Source organism: Notolabrus celidotus, chromosome 4, assembly GCF_009762535.1.
Source record: "Notolabrus celidotus isolate fNotCel1 chromosome 4, fNotCel1.pri, whole genome shotgun sequence".
Lineage (NCBI taxonomy): Eukaryota > Metazoa > Chordata > Actinopteri > Labriformes > Labridae > Notolabrus > Notolabrus celidotus.
In genome coordinates, this window is record NC_048275.1 from 820,257 (window position 1) to 840,216 (window position 19,960).

Consider the following 19,960-nt stretch of genomic DNA (forward strand, 5'->3'; position numbering starts at 1 on the left):
ATGAAGATTATTCCAAAGAGGCAGAAAAATGGAGGCAGGTTGATAATGATGATTATTAATCTGCAGCACATATCAGACGCTCAGCAGTGACACACAGGCATACATCTCCCTGCTGTGTAACTCATCGTCACCCTCACATCTTCTTTGTTCTAATATTTGTTTCCATGTCTGTTCTCTCTTTTGTCTCTTCTTGCAGGTCTCGGCCTGGATCAGTTCATTACGAAGCGTTTTGATGGGAAGGTAAGAAGGGGGCGTCTTTGTGGTGAAAAGGATAGGAGGGGAGGAAGCAATCATTGCAGGGAGCTTTAGAAACTATGTCCTGGATGTTGCATCCCTGGTGCATGAATTCAGTTGTTCCTATGTAGCTGTAAATCAAATCAGAGAGCAGAAAGCTCATCTTTATTTTCTTACCTGACAACTTGTCATCGATTATCTGTTTCCCAAAAATGTCAATTTCAAAAACAACTTAAAGAATCATTCATGCAAAACACAAATAAAAAGCAACTTCTCACCTCTATTATCTCAGCTTGTTATCTCAGCTTGTTATCCCAGCTTGTGTCCCGTCATGAGCTTTGATGAAGACTCCCTCTGGGTCTTCTGCAGCTTATCTAAAACAATGGAGGTGACATAAAGAAACACTTTTGTACCTTAAAAGGCTGAAAATGTAGTTTAGGAAACATTATTCTCTGAAGCTTTATTCCTGCCACCCTGCTGCTCCACAGAATCAGTCCGGCTGACACATCCAGGTCTTCAGGAGAAAGTAGTTTCAAGAAAAACTCCCCTCTTTGTAAAACAGAAACAAAGTGTTCTGATCTCTTTTTCTTTCCATACAGTAGAAAATAAAACAAATAACCTCTGCACTGCAGAAGGAGGCTTCATAACTCCTCGAATGCAGAGAGGTTTTTTTATCTGTTGCAGCCTGGGATTTTAAATATGCAAAGGAATTAACACTCCGGCTCTTAAGAGAACAAGTACGCCCTTAAATCAGCGCTGAAGTTTCAGAACTGTTAATGAAATAAAAAGAAGAATTACTTGAAAATGTTATGCAATAGCTTCTCTAGTTTATTCTAGATGTGTATTTTGCTGAACCTTGGTCCTTTTGAATTTGATATTAAATTCATAACTACAAAATGAAATCTAAAGAGGAGCACTGCAGCTTTCATTTTATCTTCTGAGCTGAATCAAGGTGACAACTCAAAGTCATGAGGATTACCAAACTCTCACAGCGTCCTGATACAGGACATTAACATGAGGGGACATTAAGGAAACGTCTTTGCTTGATTTGATTCTTTGATTTGTTGTTAATGTTATTTCTGTGCACACATTACTGTCACATGGAGCTTTACATGTTGTATAAGAGAAATGTCTGAACTTCAATCCACTGTGAATATTTGAAATGTGTTCTCCTGTGTGTCTAAGTGAAATCATGTTGTGTTCACTAACCACATCCTTTAAAATCAATGCTTTTTATTTGCTCTTTGTTTTCACTCCTGCTTTACTGTCTGCTCTCAAAGCTTTTAACTCATATTAATATCACATCAGAGTTAACACAACTAAAACAAATACAAGGTTTAATAATAAGGGGTTAAGGAAGTGTGTTTCCAACCTATAAAGGGATACTAAAACTGTCTGCCATCATCACTCAGTTAGTTAAAGCTCAATTAATCAATGAGATCAACACGCTCAGAACAGACCGGTGTAAAAACCACACCAGCAGGGGGTCTTTGTACAGGGAGCCGGTCTCTGCGCCAAACATTTCCCTTTTCCCAGTCAGGAAAAAAGACGCCATTAATATAAATCACCAACATCATTATTCTCATTACTGCTTTCCATGATATCGATTCGTGACCATTACTGCCCTCCTGCTGATCCCAGGGAGCGTCCCTCACACCCAGTGGCCAACCAGCCTCATTCATTTATTCATTTAGTATAAGCTAATCATCAGTTAGGCGGTGATTGTAGTTTCTAACCTCATTACAGGAACCATCAGCCCCCCGGCTCTGTACCCCGTCTCCACGCTGTAGTGGGATGAAACACAGAGAGAGAGAGAGCTTTGTCACAACTTCCCCTTTTTTATAAATCCAGGAGAGGAGAACGCCGTGTTTACACCAAAAGTTCCTTCTTCTTTTTTAAAAGAACCAAAGAGGATCTCCTGCTGCTGCTGGGAAGCCTCAGGGGGCAAATTAACTCAACCAAAAACTCATAAAAGACCTTCAAACTGTCAAAGTCTGAGGAATTATTTGAAGACAGAGAAAGAAAATAATCTTTAAACTTAGAGGAACTGAGGACGAGGGTGTAACAAAATCCAAGAGGTGCTAAACATGCTGTATGACCTCAATCTGGAGCCCTCTGTCCTCTGAGGTCAGGTCTGGGGTTTGAAGTAGCGTGCAAGACCGCTTCCAAAGCATCTAAACCAAAGAGTGTGTGCTTTACATTAATCAAGACTACAGCTCTGAGTCAAACTGAAATGTAACACCCTGCACACAGCTCATCTGCTCATGTAAATGTTCATATCTCTCAGCCTCGTGCTCTTTCATTTGACAGGCAAATTTCAGAACGCATGATTTCTCTGATTCTGTTTTTAGCTTTGGTTGTCCCCAGAGATTTTCCTGCCATGGCCCTCACAGCCTCCCCTCCCTCTCTGACTCTTGCCAGGAAACACATGCCCTCTCCTCCTTGGGTTAATGCCTCCTCCCCCCTCCCCCCCCCTATCTAGAAGGAGGAATAAACTATTATATTAAACCTTCCAAGAAGCCATGAGATGTAGTTCTCCTGAAACTTAAAACTGCGTAGACTTTGATGAAATGGACGAGGCGAGCGCAGCGTGTAAATCATGAAGTTGATGGAGGGTGTGTTGGAGTACAAAGGGAGTGCTTCAGCTGGGGGTTGGGTAGTAAAATGCCATGAAGGTCAGTGGCAGAGGGGTGTACAGTATTGTGTGAGAGTAACATAAGAGCACTCTTTAAAGCGCTCTGTGTCACGCCTCACATTGTTTATTTAGAAATAGAAGAAACCCCACTGAGAGATTTGTTACATACAAACTGTTTGGCTGTGGCGAAGAGGCTAAAACTGTCTTTGTGCTGTACACCTCTCACTACCTCTGCCCCCTGCAGCTCACATTAATCCAGCCTCAGTGTGTATGCAAACAAAGCACGCCATATATAGATGTTAACAAACTACAGAGACACAGAGAAGAAGAGTTAATTTAGTGTAGCAGCTTTCACAGAGCGTTTCATAAAGTGAGTCACTAAATATCCTTATAGAAACAATGATAACATGAGGAAGAGTCTGAAATAAAGTCATAATAATACAGATAACAAGCATCAGTATGAGGTTACATCAGATGGTGGAACGCCACTTCAAACAGACGAGTCTTAAGCTGCTTTTTAAAAGCGTCAGTGCGGCGTATTTACTCAGGAAGGGAGTTCCTCAAAGCTGGAGACACAAGTTCAAAGACTCGGTCGCCCCTCTTGTTTGCAGCAAATACGCCCGGGTCAGCAGACCTGAGGGATCCACAGAGGATGGAAAGATGGAGCAGATCGGATGTAGACACAGGAGCTTGATCATTAACTAAGTAACAAGTCATGCAGCAGCGTCCAGACGGTCAAGTGAGGATTTATTGAAGCTGGTGAAAAGGGAATAAAACACAACTAACAAACTACAACAAAGACTCACAGGGAAACACAAAACAACACTTAGTCATGTCAAACATTTAGATACAAAGATGGCAGAGCTGCAGACCCATCCTCAGGGCTGTGACTCAGGATATGAATCACAATGCTGGTTCAGGATCAGATTTTTTAAAGTGTATAAGTAACTCAGTTTATGTTCAAGCTTTAGAGAAGAGAGCGCCTCAGGAAACTATTATTTATGAGGCTTTTATTTTGCCTTTTATTAATGCCTTGTGCCTAAGTTGCTAAATTCCCAATATGGATAAGAAAACATGCTTTTATTTTGAAAGGATGCAAACGGTACTACGTCTCTCTATACATATATTTTTGGGGGCCGTGGGCTGAAAGTTTAGGATCCCCTGCTCTAGTTTCTAAATATTATACAGATGAAATATGAAGAAAGCTTCAAATTAAAGCATTCTTCCTGCTGCTACGTCTCTATCTTGCTGCTCACTTGCAGACATTAGAGTTGCAATGACATGCAGAAACACAGAGATTGAAGGCTGTGTTCATCTCATGGATTTTAATCAATTTTTAAGTCTTACAAAGAACAAGTACCAACCCATTCCTGTCCTGTAGTCTGTCCCTTTATAAGTCTATAAGATAGGTCATAATATACTCTACTGATATGATGGTGCAGAGTTCGCCATCCTTTAAAAAACAGCTTGTTTACGCTCATGCATCAGTGCAGATCCATTCTGCATCAGGGAATGTTTGGACCTTGAGGCACAAACGGCCTCCTAGAATACCCAGACGTGAGGATCCATGATCCGTGCCACATTTAGTGAGTTATGTCCAGAAGTGTTTGAGTTCAGGGTAGCTTCACTCATTCAGCGGGGATGGTTTCACTGCACCTGTTCCTGTTCCTGCTTCCTCTTCATGTTTCCTTCTCCTCTCCTAACCACGTGGGCGCGCTTTCAAGCTGCCGTCCTCTCACGTTGATGTGACTTGATGTTGTTTACTGTTGATTGTTGTCTGGTGCTCTTATCAGCCGTCCTCTCTCATTGGCATAACAAGTAATCCCTCCATTTTCTCTCTCTTCCCTTCCTGGTGAATAACTGTCATCCTCAACGACCCATCTCCAAAAAAAAAACACCCAAAAAAATCCCTAATTGTTCTCTGTCTCCTCCCCCCAATCATCCCTCCATCTACTGATCCCCATTCTCCACCCACACACTCCCTGCCCCCCCTCCTCCTCCTCCTCTTCTGTCTCCCTCCCTCCCTCCGTCCTCATCTCCTCCCCGTTCTGCCCCTCCCTCTCTGCAGGACTTCTGGCAGGTATGGGGTGTGTGCCGAGCAGCATGTGTGCACCTGAATGAAAAAATGCACTAAGTAGTCACTACCTGCTCCCTTCTTCTCACGTGTTCTTCCTCCTCTTATGCCTTTCTGGTTTCTTCTCTCTCTCTATAGCTCTCTCTCTCTCTCTCTCTCTCTCTCTCTCCCTCCTCTGTGTTAATCTGGAGGGCTCAGCCTTTTCTCTGCTGTTAGTCCAGGAGAACAGCTTAAAAAGTGCTTTACTGAATTCATCTCAGCTTCAGCTGCAAGTTTGAAACCAGAGTCACGACCTCCATTAAGTTTATGACCATGAAGATAGGACATCATCCAAAATGTGCATTAAAGTGGACATTTTCTAACAAGATGTCAATATCCAGGAGATAAAACTTTGAATCACACGTAGCGTTTCTCCTGCAGGGTAGAAGTTCTGTAGGCGTGGTGAGGCGAGTCAAACATGAAGGAAGCAGGATATCACTAAGTCTCTATTATATCACAGTCAGAGGATACACTGGCCTCTGACAGGCTGCTTTAACACAGAGCAAGAGTACATTAAGCTGCAGATAACCCAAGGGCCTGTGTCCACAGAGCGTCCACTGAGTGTCCACTGAGTGTCCACATCCAGTTTCCTTCTGTCAGAGAAGTGTCATTTGAAGTTCTGCACAAACCAGAAGTCATCGCCTCTCGTTGTTTGTGTGGACGAGTTTAATAAGCTGTCATTTCACAGCCTGACAGCCACAGAGAAAGGAGAGTTAGGATGCATTAAATATCTGCAAACCAAGAACTGTAGTTAGAGGGTGCTGTGTCAGGTCCTTCTGTAACCACAAACACACCTCCATCCTGATCATGTCTGCATATCGTGCAGCTGCGAACTACTCAAGGATGGATGACACTTCTCCACCTATACTCTTATTGCACAGAGGTGGAGCCTTTAACCCCTTACTGTGCATAGAATAGACGTGATGTGAAGCCAAAAGATGACCTTTATAAGTGCTTACATGAGGCGTGGTGCAGCCAAAGCATGCACAGAAGCGACCTGGCTGGTAGAGCTGCAGGACTGACGTCCCTTTCTTTCTGCTAGCTGCTCAGTCACTGATAAAACATCAAAGAGCAGGTGTGTTTTCTCTCACCATTCCTCCTCTACTCTGCCTATTTAGTGCAGAACGCTGCAGGAGCCACAGAGCTGTCAATCATAGCATTCGACCGTTCTGCATAGCAGCAGATAAGGAAGTGAAACTAAACTGATGGGCATGAATCAGCCTGAGGAAAACTGAGTTTAGTGACAGAAGCAATGTCTGTAAAATATTGATGTGACATGTAATTGATTTCCTAGTTTGACCCATGTCCCATCTGTTAACATGGAGGACGCAGGCTTTACGGCTTTTACTGCAACAAGTTACAAGAGTGTTCAAGGTGTTTTGGCTTCATTTTTGGAGAAAGGTCATATCATGTCATCCATCTTTTTGTGCTCCAGACACAGCCAGGGTGAGCTTCCCCTCCGTTCTCTTGGTTCCCAGAGTGAGAAGCTGCACTTTGCATGATTGGTTGCCTAAAAAAGAGAGACGACAGCGACACTAGAAGAGTCTTAATTTGGTGTTTTTATCTAGAAGCTCTCGGCGTGACCGTTAAAACATGAAGCACTCTGAAAACAGAAAGTGAGGCAGGCTCTGTGGACACAAGCCCTGACAGTAATTTAATATACAGTACTTATATTTTACTCTCACTCTCATCAACCGTTTTTAAAGAAGGTTTAAAGATGGATAGCTTCTTTCAGTGCCTGTAGGTGCTCCTGATACAAACACAAACACACTCAGAGGAAACACTGCACAGTTTAAAAAAGTTATGACACACATTTATGAATGAGCCCTGACCTGCTGGTTTTATCTCCTGAATGATTTGTCCTTTCTGCAGCTCTGAATGCGTCTGTCAGTCAGGACCATGTGAGGATAAGCCGAGCGTAGCAAAGGGCAGGTTACAACCCGTCGATCTAATAATGACAGGGAGTGTCAGAAACAGGATCCGTGCACACACACCCTATCGAGTGTGTGTGCACGGATCAAATTGGCGAACTCAAGCTGCGTATTGTTGTCGAGTATTGTGCCGATGACCTCCCAGGGTCCTTTTGTGCAGCTCTGGAGACAGCTGTGTGTTATGCCTGCGCTGCTGAATTATTGAAAGTGAGGACTTTACAGGGGTTATTAAACACTGCAGCACTGCTACATAATTCACTCAGCAGTCAGCGCCCCCAAAGTAAAGCTCACAGGCATGTACAGTCACTTTCTCAGGAGGACGTCAGGTCTTGCGAAGCTGAGATGCAAAAGAGAACCGGATCTTGTTTTGATCTTAGTCTTGCTGTTCCCCTGCACTCCCGCTGTCCGGCTTTAAAAACACCTTCTCTCCTCCTCCTGTCATCTCTTCTCAGAAATGTCAGCTCGAGCTTTCCACATGCTTTGGCACTCTAGCCTTTTCCCCCAGCATGCCCTGCTCTGTTGCCTGTGTCTCACGGAGGAAGTAGCTGGTGGTGGCGCCCCCTCTCTGCGCATGGTGGCATCACAGGAGGGGGGGGATACCGGGAAATGGCTCTCTTAGCTAACATCAAGGCTGTGTTGATGTGCTTGATTTATATAACCTGCACAAATCCATCCTCTGGGTTGTCTGCATGATTTCTGTAGAGCATGGTTTAGAGACATGAAAGGCAGGACCTGTATTTTACTCTTGAAATGTATGTGTTCCTCCATGCTGTGTGTGAAGCCACAGTGACAGAGGCGTGAGCTGTGAGTGTGGACACCTGTCACTCAGAGGGAGAGCAGAGGGGGGCTGCTCTGACCGAGCCTCTTGTCACACCGACTGTTGTCATGTTCCCTCTTTCTTATTTCACAGGAAGCTCCCGGTGATCGCTGTTCAGACTGTCAAATCTATTCCTCTATCATCTCTTTCACTTCATGCCCTCTCTTAAATCTTACCCAGCCTCACACTCTCTTCATTCCCTCCTCTCCTAATCCATAGTAATGGAGGTTGGCTTGTCGGTACACCTGGTCAGCTAATTCTCATCCCTCCCTCCTCTTGAGAGGCAGCTGCTGTTCCTCAACGCCACAAACTTGTTTATTAAGCGTTCCACATCAGGGTGCATTATTCGGATTTTTACTCCCATAATAATTATGAGTTATTAACAGTACACCTGCTCTGCAGCTCCCCCTGAGAGCTGAGGTGGAGAGCTAATAGGTTACTGCTTTCTGCATCCTCACACTGCTGCACACCTGCAGACTGAAGCAGTTTGCTCTGAGGGTAAAGAGGGATTCTGCATCACTATCACCTCCTTAGACTTTTCCATGTGTTGTCATGCTTCAGATGGAAATTCTAAATATTTTATTGGGCTTATTCATCATGAGCTAGCACAAACTATTCTATTATTTTGATGTGAGAAAAACAAAAAGGTTTTAGTTTGTTCTAGGGATTTAAATTTCAAGTATTTTCAGTGATGGATGTTTGGAAATGTTTTCCATGTCAAAAACAATCCCAAATTCATTTTTCCCCTGAATCAAATTTTCCTTCCTGACACAATGCATGTAACTGACAGTATTGAATATCAACAGATCGTATTGAGGTGTTCAAAATGTTAAACACGCTGAATATCAACGTGTGGAGCAGGCTCATAATCTCTGCAGACACAGTCATAAAAGGGAAGGCTCAGACTTCAACAAGGGAACTGAACAGAAACATGTTTCAGACTCACAGAGTCCAGTTTTCTGTCTACATGTTCTTATTGAGTAAAATAATCCTGTGAACGCGGTCAGGTGTCAGCCGGGAGTGAGACCAGGTCATGATCAGTCCGGTGGTGGAGAAACAAAGCGCTCGTGGAGACCTGTCACTCAGCTGAGCGTCAACACCTTCAGTCAGCTGATTCTGAAACATGCTTTAAACTTCAAACACCTCCCTGAGAGCTGAACCAAATATGAGACCACATGATGTTTGTTCACCGTGTTAGAAAATCAAAACAAAGAAATGTGTTCAAGTAAGTTCTTAACAATCAATGAATCCACACTCGATGTTTACATCCCTAGATCATTCTGTTAAGATCAGATAAGATCCTCCTTTATTCGTCCCACAATGGGGAACTTCATGGAGTTCCAGCAGCAAACAAGAAGGTGTACAGAACAAGAATTTAACAAGAATATATATAGGAAAGAAATGTCCATCAGAGACGACAGCTTGGTCATAATCCTCCTGTCAGCCACCACCTCCACAGGGTCCAGGACTGAGCTGGACTTCTTCCCCAGTTAGTTCAGTCTGGCTCTCCTGTATCCTGTCCGCCCACAGCAGGTGAAATCCTTCCAATGTGGCGTTCATGTCCGGTGTTAGCTCTGTTAGCATGATGCTACTCTGGTGCTGGGTTAGCTGGTCCACCTTATCATAGATAGATCTTACAGTCCCCATAACGGTGGGTGGAAGGACAGGTCCATGTGGTCTTTTCTTAGCTTGCACCTCAGTACCAGCACGTCGTCCTCGCCTCCTTCTCCTCAGCTCACAGGGAACATCGGGCCTAGCATCATTTAGCATTGACATGCTACGGGCTGCTAACAGCTGATCTTATATGTAAACAATGTTACCATGGATACACGCAGGATCTCTGGACACACACAGGAACAGAAACAGTTAAAACACCCCTGCAGACGTAGTCAGTTTGGTGTCTATGTCCAACAAATGAGTCCTTAAAAGTCCTGACAGCCTCCAAATACAAAGAGAACTAAACAGATAGAAGAACAACCAAGAGAGAGCTGCTGCAACAAGCACACACTCCAACGATGCTTAGCAACTTTAAACCTTAAACCCATGACTAAGCTCAGATGCATTCATTGTCTTCATGTGAGTTAAAAGCCTGAATCAGTGTGATTCACTTCCAGGTGTTACGGGGTACAATGTGGGGTAGTCTTCTGAAAGGCACTGCATGAGTTTAAAGTATTAAAGGTAGAGTATGAAGTCAGCCTGAGGTTCCCTTTGCGTCTTCACTGTTCCATAGCTGTGTGTGTCGCAGCACAAAGCGACCTCAGCTACACACTGAAAGAGCTTCCAGCCACCATTCAGAAATGTCAGGCTCAGACCCGGCCTGACTTTCCCCCCCAAAGCCGCTCATTCTCAATTCCCTTCCCCCTGAAACTCACGTCTTCTCTGTGCCCGCCAAAGTGAGGGTAACCTCGGGGCGACCACATCACACGGAGCGGCATGGAGGTACTGATCCATTTTTAATGCATTTGTCTGGACGCCCTTCCCCCTCTCTTGCACACACTCAGCACAGTCCGTCTGTCACACTACACAAGTCTCTCTCTCTCTCTCTCTTTTAAAATTCCTCGGTGGTGTAGTAGTGCTCCGGTGTACCGAGGTCCTCTGAGACCCAGCAGGACAGAAGATGAGAGGAGGCTGAGGGACAGACATCACCCCAACACACATCAATGTATAGATGAAGAGTAGGGCAGGGTTCCTTTCTTTGTAGTAGGAGCTTTTCATCTCCTGCTGCAGGTCTCCTTACCTCACCTCTCTGCTGTGGTCAGAGGAGACCTGAGGAACAACACTGTGTGTTTTAACGAGTCATATTTTAAAGCTCAGACTATACTTCTTGTGTTCGGTCCTTTCATCATCCACACGCTGTTATCGGGTGTCTGCAGCTGCAGTGTTGGACCGGCTCACAGATCTAATCAGTTTCAAAGCACTGCAGTCTGTACAGTGGTGTCAGACGGGGCCAAGTCTGTGCTGCATTCAGTGTCCTAGGCCAACTGCATGGCCACACAGAGTGCTGAGAGAGCAGAGTGAATACCAAGCAGACAGCTTGTAGAGAACGGACGGGTCATAGCTTTATTTAATCATTTACTTATTAGAGCTTTTTTTAATCAAGCAGCAACTTACAGTATAAAAATATGAGTCCAATGTGGAAGTGCTAAAAACTGCAGTTCATGGAGCGTCCACTAGAGGCCTGCTGCAGAAACACAGGTTTTTAATCATAATGTGCTTAGAAAGTGTTTCCTCCCCACTCATGTGAAATGAGAGGAAAGAGATTCAGCCTCTTTGCATGCGAGCCTCCGGCCGTGCTGAACTCCTGTGAGCCCGGTTTGTTTTCAAAGATTGGACTAGTTGAAATTTTGGCCGGGGCAGCTATCGGGGCTGCTCTCCAGCCCGGTTCACCAGAGAGATTAGCCTTCACTGAACCCTTCACCCCGGCTGTGTGTGTATATGACAGCCGTGAGTTTGACTGCCAGCAGCTCTGTCAGCACTGCGTTTCTGCATCAGCTCACAGGCTAGTTGGTCCGCTCAGTCCTTCATCTGGACAGGGTTAGGGGAACTGGGCGTCGTGCAGCTGACACACAGACATGTATGAACACATGAGCGGGCTCAGGGCAGAGATTCAGAGATGTGTGCTCAGATACTCGGGGAAAGTTGACAGTGATCAACAGACGAGCACGCTGTCGGGCGAGGAGTTAGCTGCTAATTAACTTGAGTGCTGCAGCAATTAAGATTACAGTCTTTAATAGATCAGTGCAGCGGGAGAAGTTTACTAAGAGGGTTAAAAACCCACTCCATTGTAGTTCAGATCCTTTTAGTGACTGCTGCAGCATGTTTTATATACACAACGTCCTCAGGGATGATCATTCAAAACTGCAGGAATAATACACTGATAAGACACAGAGACAATGGCTGTCAAGGGAAATAAGTCAGCTAATAGGTATCTCTAGCAGGTGGAGCTTTTCATCTGAATTATATACAGTGCCTTTCAAAAGTTTCACCCCCTTTATGTTTCCTGGAAATAGCTAGGGGAAGAAGGGAGTAACAGTTCAATAAAACTCAGGGAGAAGTGAAAGCTAAATTAAGTAAGCTATTGAGAAACTAGGGCTAAATTAATTTTCCTAACTCAAAACAAGAACCAACAAAGAAGAGAACACAGATCAATATGTCCAATAACTGTTGACCAACACAAAGAGAAGACAAGAGAAAAGACACCCTGCTTCCAACACAGAGTTAGCAGAAGTGCACTTTGACATCAGTCTCACAGCATGCCGGCTCTTCTCTCCGGCTCTGTGGAGTCTGGCCTTGATTGGTAAGTGGATTCAGGTGAGCTCAATCATCTGCTGCACTGAGTGTGAGAGCAGCACCTGAAGAGCACACTGAATGACACACTGCAATACAGACTTCAGCACAGTTTACAGTGTTACAACTTTGAATCTACTCCTAAAGGCTTTTTAGAGTTTGATTTAAAAGAACGTTAACCTTAAAGAGGGGGTATCATGCTCTTTTTCAGGCTTCAGCGGCCCCTCTGGTATATGTGTTGTAACATTACATGATTTACAGCTTTAAAAAATACACATTTTCTCACACTGGTGTTTTAAAAACCCTTATTTCAGCCTCTGTGTGAAACGCTTTGTTTTAGCTACTGTCTCTTTAAGGCCCCCTTTCCTCTGATTGGCTAGCCCTCCAGAAGCCTGTCGGGGGCGGAGCTATGGGCAGACGGTTTCCTTCCGTGTTACCTGTGTGTGCCCAAGCCGCATCCTCCAGTCTTCAAATATGAATCCCATGCAGAAGTGTTATAAACTGCAGTTCATGGAGCGTCCACTAGAGGCTGGCTGCAGAAAACAGGAAACCACATACACACCCATTCAAAGAGCTGATCTTTACAGCAGAAATAAACATGTTTACAGCCTGGTTCAGAAAACAGTTCAGATCTGAGTAGCTCATTTCTCTATCAGGGGTCACTTTTTTATAACCCATTATGTTTGAAGATATTAAACTTATGAGTTTTGCCCAAATAAGGGCATGGCTGACTTGATTGACAGGCGGGCACCCTGTAGGCTTAAGGCCCGCCTCTTTACCTCACACTAGCTCAGACTAAGTTAGGTTGACTTCAGGATGTCCAATATGGCACCCGCCGACAATCGGCTTCCAAACAGCGCTCAAATCAGTTTACACACAAATTCATGGACTACTACAACATGTGCAAACCATGTGCACATGTGTAGTCTGGACTTCCAACATCGTCTCTTTATATCTATGTTTGAAATATAAGAAAGCATAACACCCCCTCTTTAAAAGAACTGACTGCAGTACCTGAAGTGTCCATTTGAGGCTTGTTCCAAAAGATAAGGAAACCCTGTTAAAGCCCACATTAAAATAACACATTTGGATGATGTAAAGGCCCATGCATAGGATTTGATTGACAGGTTGCCATGTTGTAACTGCCTCAACTGCTTAATTGAGTAGTTGGAAGTTAGTTGGGGCATTTCCATTACAGCCACCATCTTTTGTGCACCTTATCTAAGATATTGGTTGTTGATGCATCACCTTCAACTCCAATGAAGTCCATTGAATTTGCATTTCTAACACGACAACATATGGACAAATTAAAGGGTGATGACACTTCATTTAAGGATCTTGAAGCAGAGATTTGCCGTTGCATGCCTTGCTGCTGCAACACCAAGTACTGCACAGCTTCAGTATGAAGCTGTTGCTTCTTCCAGTGACTGAAAGATGGAGGATAAAGCCCAAAGATGGGACATAATCTCAAAGCAGAGCCAGAAAATCCACAGAAGATGCTTTAAATCCACATTGAAACCAACAGCACAGCTTGATACACACGCTGCTGTTCTACCTCCCGGTCTGCTCTGAGTGTGCACGGCGTTGCATCATGCTGTTGTTGCAGAGATGTAGTGTGTGATAGCGTATTGTTTTGTGAGCAGAAGCAGGAGAGTGACAGATCCATTGTGAGCTGAGCACACTGGAGGAGTTATATTTCCCTCAGACTGACACACAGGCTGCTGAAAGCTGTGTTTTCTGTGGTTATGAGTCGTATGCACACATAAAGCCGTCTTTATCAGCTCTCTGGTTCCCCTCTCTGGATGTTAGGGTTGGATGTCTTGGCTTGAATGTCACTGTGGCGCTTCTGCGGGGCGTTTTTGACCTTGACTCAGGCCGCTGAAAACAGTGACTTATTACGCCTAATGTGCTCTGTGCCTGGGCTCTGATCATTATAATGAGGCACAGTGTGGTTATGGCTCTCATGTGTGCAGTTGTGTATCTGGCAGAGAGTGTGGGCAGGAGTGTGTGTGTGCTCAGCCCATTGTGGTGTACACACTGCTCTGTTTTGTGGACTGGCGTTACGACTCTGGATCAGCTCAAGTCCAGTGTCTCACTCTTGGGAGCCAATACCAACCTCTCTTACTCCATCCAGCTCTCTTCTTCCATCTCTTTCTTCTGTATAACTCTGCAGACTCTTCTCTTTCTGGTGTCCTCTTACACTTACATTAATGCAAACACCTGAAAATGCTCCACTCTTAAGGACTGAGGGTGAATTTGTGCTACGTCTCTTTCTCCTTTGTTCCAAAAATAACTCTTCTCTCTTACCTCCCCTCTCTCTCCCACTCCCTTCTCCCCTCATACTGTAAATGTAGATTTCATCAAAGATAAATGTGACATTAGAAACCACTAGTTTCTATATTTGAATCATTGTCATGCACGAGTCAAGATGGACTCTGATTTGGGACTGAGATTAAGATTAGACTCATCGTCCACGCAGCCGTTAGTCTGTGTCTGAACGAGGAGGGAGTCGGTCCATGGGGATAAAATGTTAAAGGATCTTGTTGTGTTATGCTGTTTTTTTAAAGGGGGATGCCACCAAGTTTTAGACTTTAATGGAGTCCATGTTCTTCAAAAACAAAGGATATGGGACTAGCTTTGATTTGCAGTTTCCTCTCAGTGACAATCAGAGGAAAATCCTGAACTGGGTTTGAGAAGTGGATGTAGCCTTTAGCTTTTTTACAGCAAATGTTACAGATATATACAATATGTACACTTCTACAGGTCTTTCTTATGGATCCATAGTAAAGCAAGCAAGACCTTATCCCTTTGAGAAATGGAGCAAACTTTCAACTCACCTTGACCTGAAAACATTTTCCCAGATGGGCTTTACATCCCTTAAATTTTCCTTTTCCTTGATACAGAATAATGTTTGTAAACTGATCCCATTCAGAGTAAACTAACTGATAAAGCAGGGTCGTCGAAGAGACCTGGTGATACCTGTCCACCATGCCGTCCTGATGTGGGGCCTTCAGGTGCCTTCGGCTGCCTTTGGGCGCCTTCAGGTGGCTTTCAGGTGCCTTCAGGTGCCTTCATGTGCCCTCGGCTGCCTTTGGGCGCCTTCAGGTGGCTTTCAAGTGCCTTCAGGTGCCTTCAGGTGCCTTCAGGTGGCCTTCAGGTGCCTTCATGTGCCTTTGGCTGCCTTTGGGCGCCTTCAGGTGGCTTTCAGGTGGCCTTCAGGTGCCTTCAGGTGCCTTCGGCTGCCTTTGGGCGCCTTCAGGTGGCTTTCAGGTGCCTTCAGGTTCCTTCAGGTGGCCTCCAGGTGCCTTCAGGTGCCTTCATGTGGCCTTCAGGTGCCTTCGGGTGCCTTCAGGTTCCTTCAGGTGGCCTCCAGGTGCCTTCAGGTGCCTTCGGGTGCCTTTGGGTACCTTCAGGTGGCTTTCAGGTGCCTTCAGGTGGCTTCAGGTGCCTTCAGGTTCCTTCAGGTGGCCTCCAGGTGCCTTCAGGTGCCTTTGGGTACCTTCAGGTGGCTTTCAGGTGCCTTCAGGTGGCTTCAGGTGCCTTCAGGTGCCTTCAGGTGGCTTTCAGGTGCCTTCAGGTGGCTTCAGGTGCCTTCAGGTGCCTTCAGGTTCCTTCAGGTGGCCTCCAGGTGCCTTCAGGTGCCTTCGGGTGCCTTAAGGCGCCTTCAGGTGGCTTTCAGGTGCCCTCAGGTGCTTTCAGGTACCTTCAGGTGCCTTCAGGTGGCTTTCAGGTGCCTTCAGGTGCCTTCAGGTGCCTTCAGGTTCCTTCAGGTGGCCTCCAGGTGCCTTCAGGTGCCTTCGGGTGCCTTAAGGCGCCTTCAGGTGGCTTTCAGGTGCCCTCAGGTGCCTTCAGATGCCTTCAGGTGCCCTTCAGGTTGCCTTCAGGTGCCTCCAGGTGGCCTTCAGGTGCATCCAGGGGCCTTCAGGGGCATTCAGGTGCCTCCAGGTGGCCTTCAGGTGCATCCAGGGGCCTTCAGGTGCATCCAGGGGCCTTCAGGTGCCTTCAGGTGCCTTCAGGTGCCTTCAAATCAGGACTGAGATAGCGGAAAGGCCGATTTAGGCTCCTGAAGTAGGATTAAAAACAGACATCATACAGGCTACATCCACGTCTTGTATTCAGTGTCTCTGTTAAGACAGAAAAGGAGACAGACAGTATGATTACAGTGATATCATCTTGTTGCTAACGATGCATCATGTTCTATTCTGCACACACACAAAGCTCCGCCTGATTATCCTCGTGTTAGCAGCCAGCGCTCATGCGTGCTAACGTTAATCACAGACTGCAGAGACGGACGCTGCACATATTTAAATTCTTAGCTTGAGTGGAATCCCCCAATTATCTTGTTTTGAGCAAGATGTGTTCCTGTGTGTGTTCCTGTGTGTGTGTGTGTGTGTGTGTGTGTGTGTGTGTGTGTGTGTGTGAATACATGAATGCACATGCTTGTTTTTGTTGTTCAAGGCCCTGCTAAAGACAGCAGAGGCCACGCTGCACTCTAACGGTTATTTGTCCTCCTTCCTCCTCTGATTGGACCTCTTACAGACGGAGGTAACTCCACACGGGCTCAGTGCGGCCCAGCCTCCCTCCCCTCTCCCCCCCCTCCCTGTTAAGGCATGCTCTGTCTCTGTCTACTGTCTGGTGGACACTGTTCTTCAACTTACTGTTGAGTGTGCATGTGATGTAGTCTCTGTTTTCATGCAATGCTGTGAGTATACACATGTTAACTTGACTCTCCTGTGACCTGTGAGAGAGAGAGAGAGCTGCAGTCACTTTGTGTTACTGGTCGATATGTTTGGGTCGTGTTACAGTAGATATGGTTAATCAATAGTGTGTGTTTGTGCTTCAGTCTTTCATGATGTTTCCCTCTCTTTATGTAACGTTTACACTGTGAGTACAACCTCCTGAATGACGTCTCGTACTCAAAGCCAGCTCAGACTAACTGTCCGTCACCTCCACTCTCACCTGCCTGTACGGCTTCATGTGTATGCAGCATTTGCATGATTTTATTGTGATAGAACGACTTGTCCATCGTCATCCTCAGCCCCCAGATCAATGTGTGTATGTGTGTGTGCAAAGTAGGGGTGGGCATATCAATTCAAAATACTGTTTGATAATCATTGACATCTATTCCACCATTATTTGAAGTGGTGTGAGATTCAGAAACTGAGGAAATCGCAGCGACTGTCGCTGAAGTTTTCTTCTTCTGTTGCTTTTTAATGCAGTTAGCATTCTTCTTCTTCTGTTTGCTAATGCGGTAATCACAAAGCTTCAAGACGCTCTGTCGCCACCGTCTGGTCGGAATACTGTATTACAACCAGGCAGCGGTAAAAACAAGGAAAGATTATACTTTTAAAATGAGAAAATATTCAAAGTTACTCTTTGATTTTTACAAAATGATTGCCCATCCCTAGTGCAAAGTAAGGTGTGTGTACATTACTGTGTTTGAGACACACACACACACCTGCTTGCACACACACACACACATGCAGGACAGGCTCACATGTCTGTGGAGTGTTTTTATTGAGACTTCCTTCTCTTTCTGTCCCGGCCTGGATGAGCAGAAGATCGCTCAGGAGCGGGAGAAGTTCGCAGATGAAGACAGCATCTTCTACTCTCTGGGAGAATGTGGCCTGATCTCCTTCTCTGACTACATCTTCCTCACCACTGTGCTGTCCAGTAAGTGCATCACTGAGCTGTGCAGAAACAACATTCTGTCCCTCATCTTAAATACTTAAAGCTCCTGTGAGGAGTTTTTTCTGGTTAGGAAACACATTTAAATGAATATTGATGTTTCTCTGTGAGCTGCAGCAGCAAAACAGGACCTTCAGTTTCTATTGATTTATACTTATTATTGATGCATTAGACCGCAGCTGCTGCAGGGCCGGGGTCAGAGGAAGTGAGTTACATGTTCCTCAAACAGCTTCTGATTACATTCCTCAACGCAAAGATCCTCAACGAGCGACACGTTCCACTTATACTAGAAAGCAGGGGAACAATCCACAGGGGACACAAGAACCAAACAGAGCAGGTCTAGACCGGTACTCTATGTTCTATTATTAACAAAGACCCAACATCAAGACCGGATCAGATCCAGTCCCATCTTCCAGACAGGACTCAGTCTGATCTCATCTTAATCCACCATGAGCAGAGCACTTTGCAGCATTTAGCAAGTTACAGTGGCAAGGACAAACTTCCTTTAACAGGCAGAAACCTCCAGCAGGACCAGACTCATGTTAGACACACATCTGCTGAGACCGTGTTGGAGAGAGGGATAGAGGGAGATGAAGAGAGAGAGAGATGATAGTGGGGAGACGGATAGTAGTAGTTGTAGCAGCTGGAGTCTGGCATGTCCACAGCAGCAGAGATCCAGAGGAACCTACGAGACAAGGGAGCTCAGGGACTCCAGGAAGGTCTAAGAAAAGAGAGAAGAGAGGGAGACCAGAAGAAAGAAAAAGAGGAGAAGAAATGGTGAAGGAAAGGATAGAAGGAAAGGAAGGGATAAGAAAAGGAGACATAAAGGATGAAGAAACATGGAAAGAACAAAGAGAGAAAGAAAGGAAGAAAGGAAGGAAGGAAGGAAAGGAAGAAAGAAAGGATGAATAACAGACCCCAAAAAAGGAATCTACAGCAGAGATCCAGAGGAACCTACGAGACAAGGGAGCTCAGGGACTCCAGAAAGGTCTATGGTTAGTAACTTTAATGGGACAGGAAGAGTTAAAGAAGGGGGACAGGGGGAGGAACTGTTAACACCCTACGAGCCGACCCACAGCCGTAGATCCTCGGGTGGGAACCTTCTGGCTGTTCCAAAGTCTAGGCTTCAATCTAAAGGAGACCAAGTTCTAGACTTTGGAACAACCTGCTCACAGAATCTCTGATCTCATCTTAATCCACCATGAGCAGAGCACTTTGCAGCATTTAGCAAGTTACAGTGGCAAGGACAAACTTCCTTTAACAGGCAGAAACCTCCAGCAGGACCAGACTCATGTTAGACACACACTTGCCTTGTGTGTGTTCCAGTCTCCCTCCCACATGTTGCCTCTCGATGGAGCCTGTAAAGTCAGTCTGAGATGGATCCAGCCTCTGCAGTGGAGTCAGTTCTCCTGCTCCGCTCTGAATGTGTCAGAGTGTTGGTGTTAATGAAAATGAAGCTCAGACTCTGGTAAACTTTCATCCCCAGCTTAGAGCCACCATTTATTATAATCCTTTCATACGGTGAGTCTCCGGGGGAACTTTTCAAGGACGAGTCATTTTTAAGGAGACGGGCCAGGACGCCTTATGGTTCGCTTCAATCCATTAAACACAGCTACAGGAATAGAACATGAGAGGAGACACGCATCCCTGCCATGCCTCACTGTCACACATATTCACAGACAGGTTAATGTTCAGAGTCTGGTGAAGGAGGTGTGGAACACTTTAGTATTAATCAATAAAAACCAAACACTTAATAAAGGAGTCAGTCACTCTTCAGCTGCTGTCACTAACATGTTGTTCTCATGTTGTCCAGCTCCCCAGAGGAACTTTGAGATCGCCTTCAAGATGTTCGATCTGAACGGGGACGGGGAGGTGGATCTGGAGGAGTTTGAGCAGGTGAGACTCTAAACACACATAATGACCCCTCACAATATAAAAACAATAAAGGACACACAAGGTTAGAACAGCCAGCACACGTTAGGACTGTGCTTCAATATCTGCAGGAGCAGCTGATTACATTACAGTAACCTGTAACACACACTGACAGGCAATAAAGACGAGTCCCTGCATTACTCTGCAGCATGCTGACATCTCCTCTCTGCTGTGATCTACACCAGGACCTTTATAAAGCCTGAGATATTAAAATATACCATCATGTCCATCTGGATCCTAATTTAGATTCATGTTAGAGCTTCAGAGTTCTTCTTCTTCTTCTTCTTCTTCTTCTTCTTCTTCTTCTTCTTCTCTTCCTTCTC

The 19,960-nt window shown here is 45.3% G+C and overlaps 1 protein-coding gene across 1 annotated transcript in view; it reads left to right on the plus strand.

Annotated features, from left to right (window-relative positions):
- micu1 (mitochondrial calcium uptake 1) overlaps nucleotides 1–19,960 on the plus strand; it is a 38,215-nt gene that overhangs the window by 17,726 nt on the left and 529 nt on the right. Inside the window, exons 5-9 of the mRNA XM_034682268.1 lie at nucleotides 197–240; nucleotides 4,938–4,949; nucleotides 16,557–16,562; nucleotides 17,576–17,690; nucleotides 19,519–19,601. Of these exons, the coding sequence (XP_034538159.1) occupies nucleotides 197–240; nucleotides 4,938–4,949; nucleotides 16,557–16,562; nucleotides 17,576–17,690; nucleotides 19,519–19,601 (260 nt within the window). The remainder of the gene's footprint in view (nucleotides 1–196; nucleotides 241–4,937; nucleotides 4,950–16,556; nucleotides 16,563–17,575; nucleotides 17,691–19,518; nucleotides 19,602–19,960) is intronic.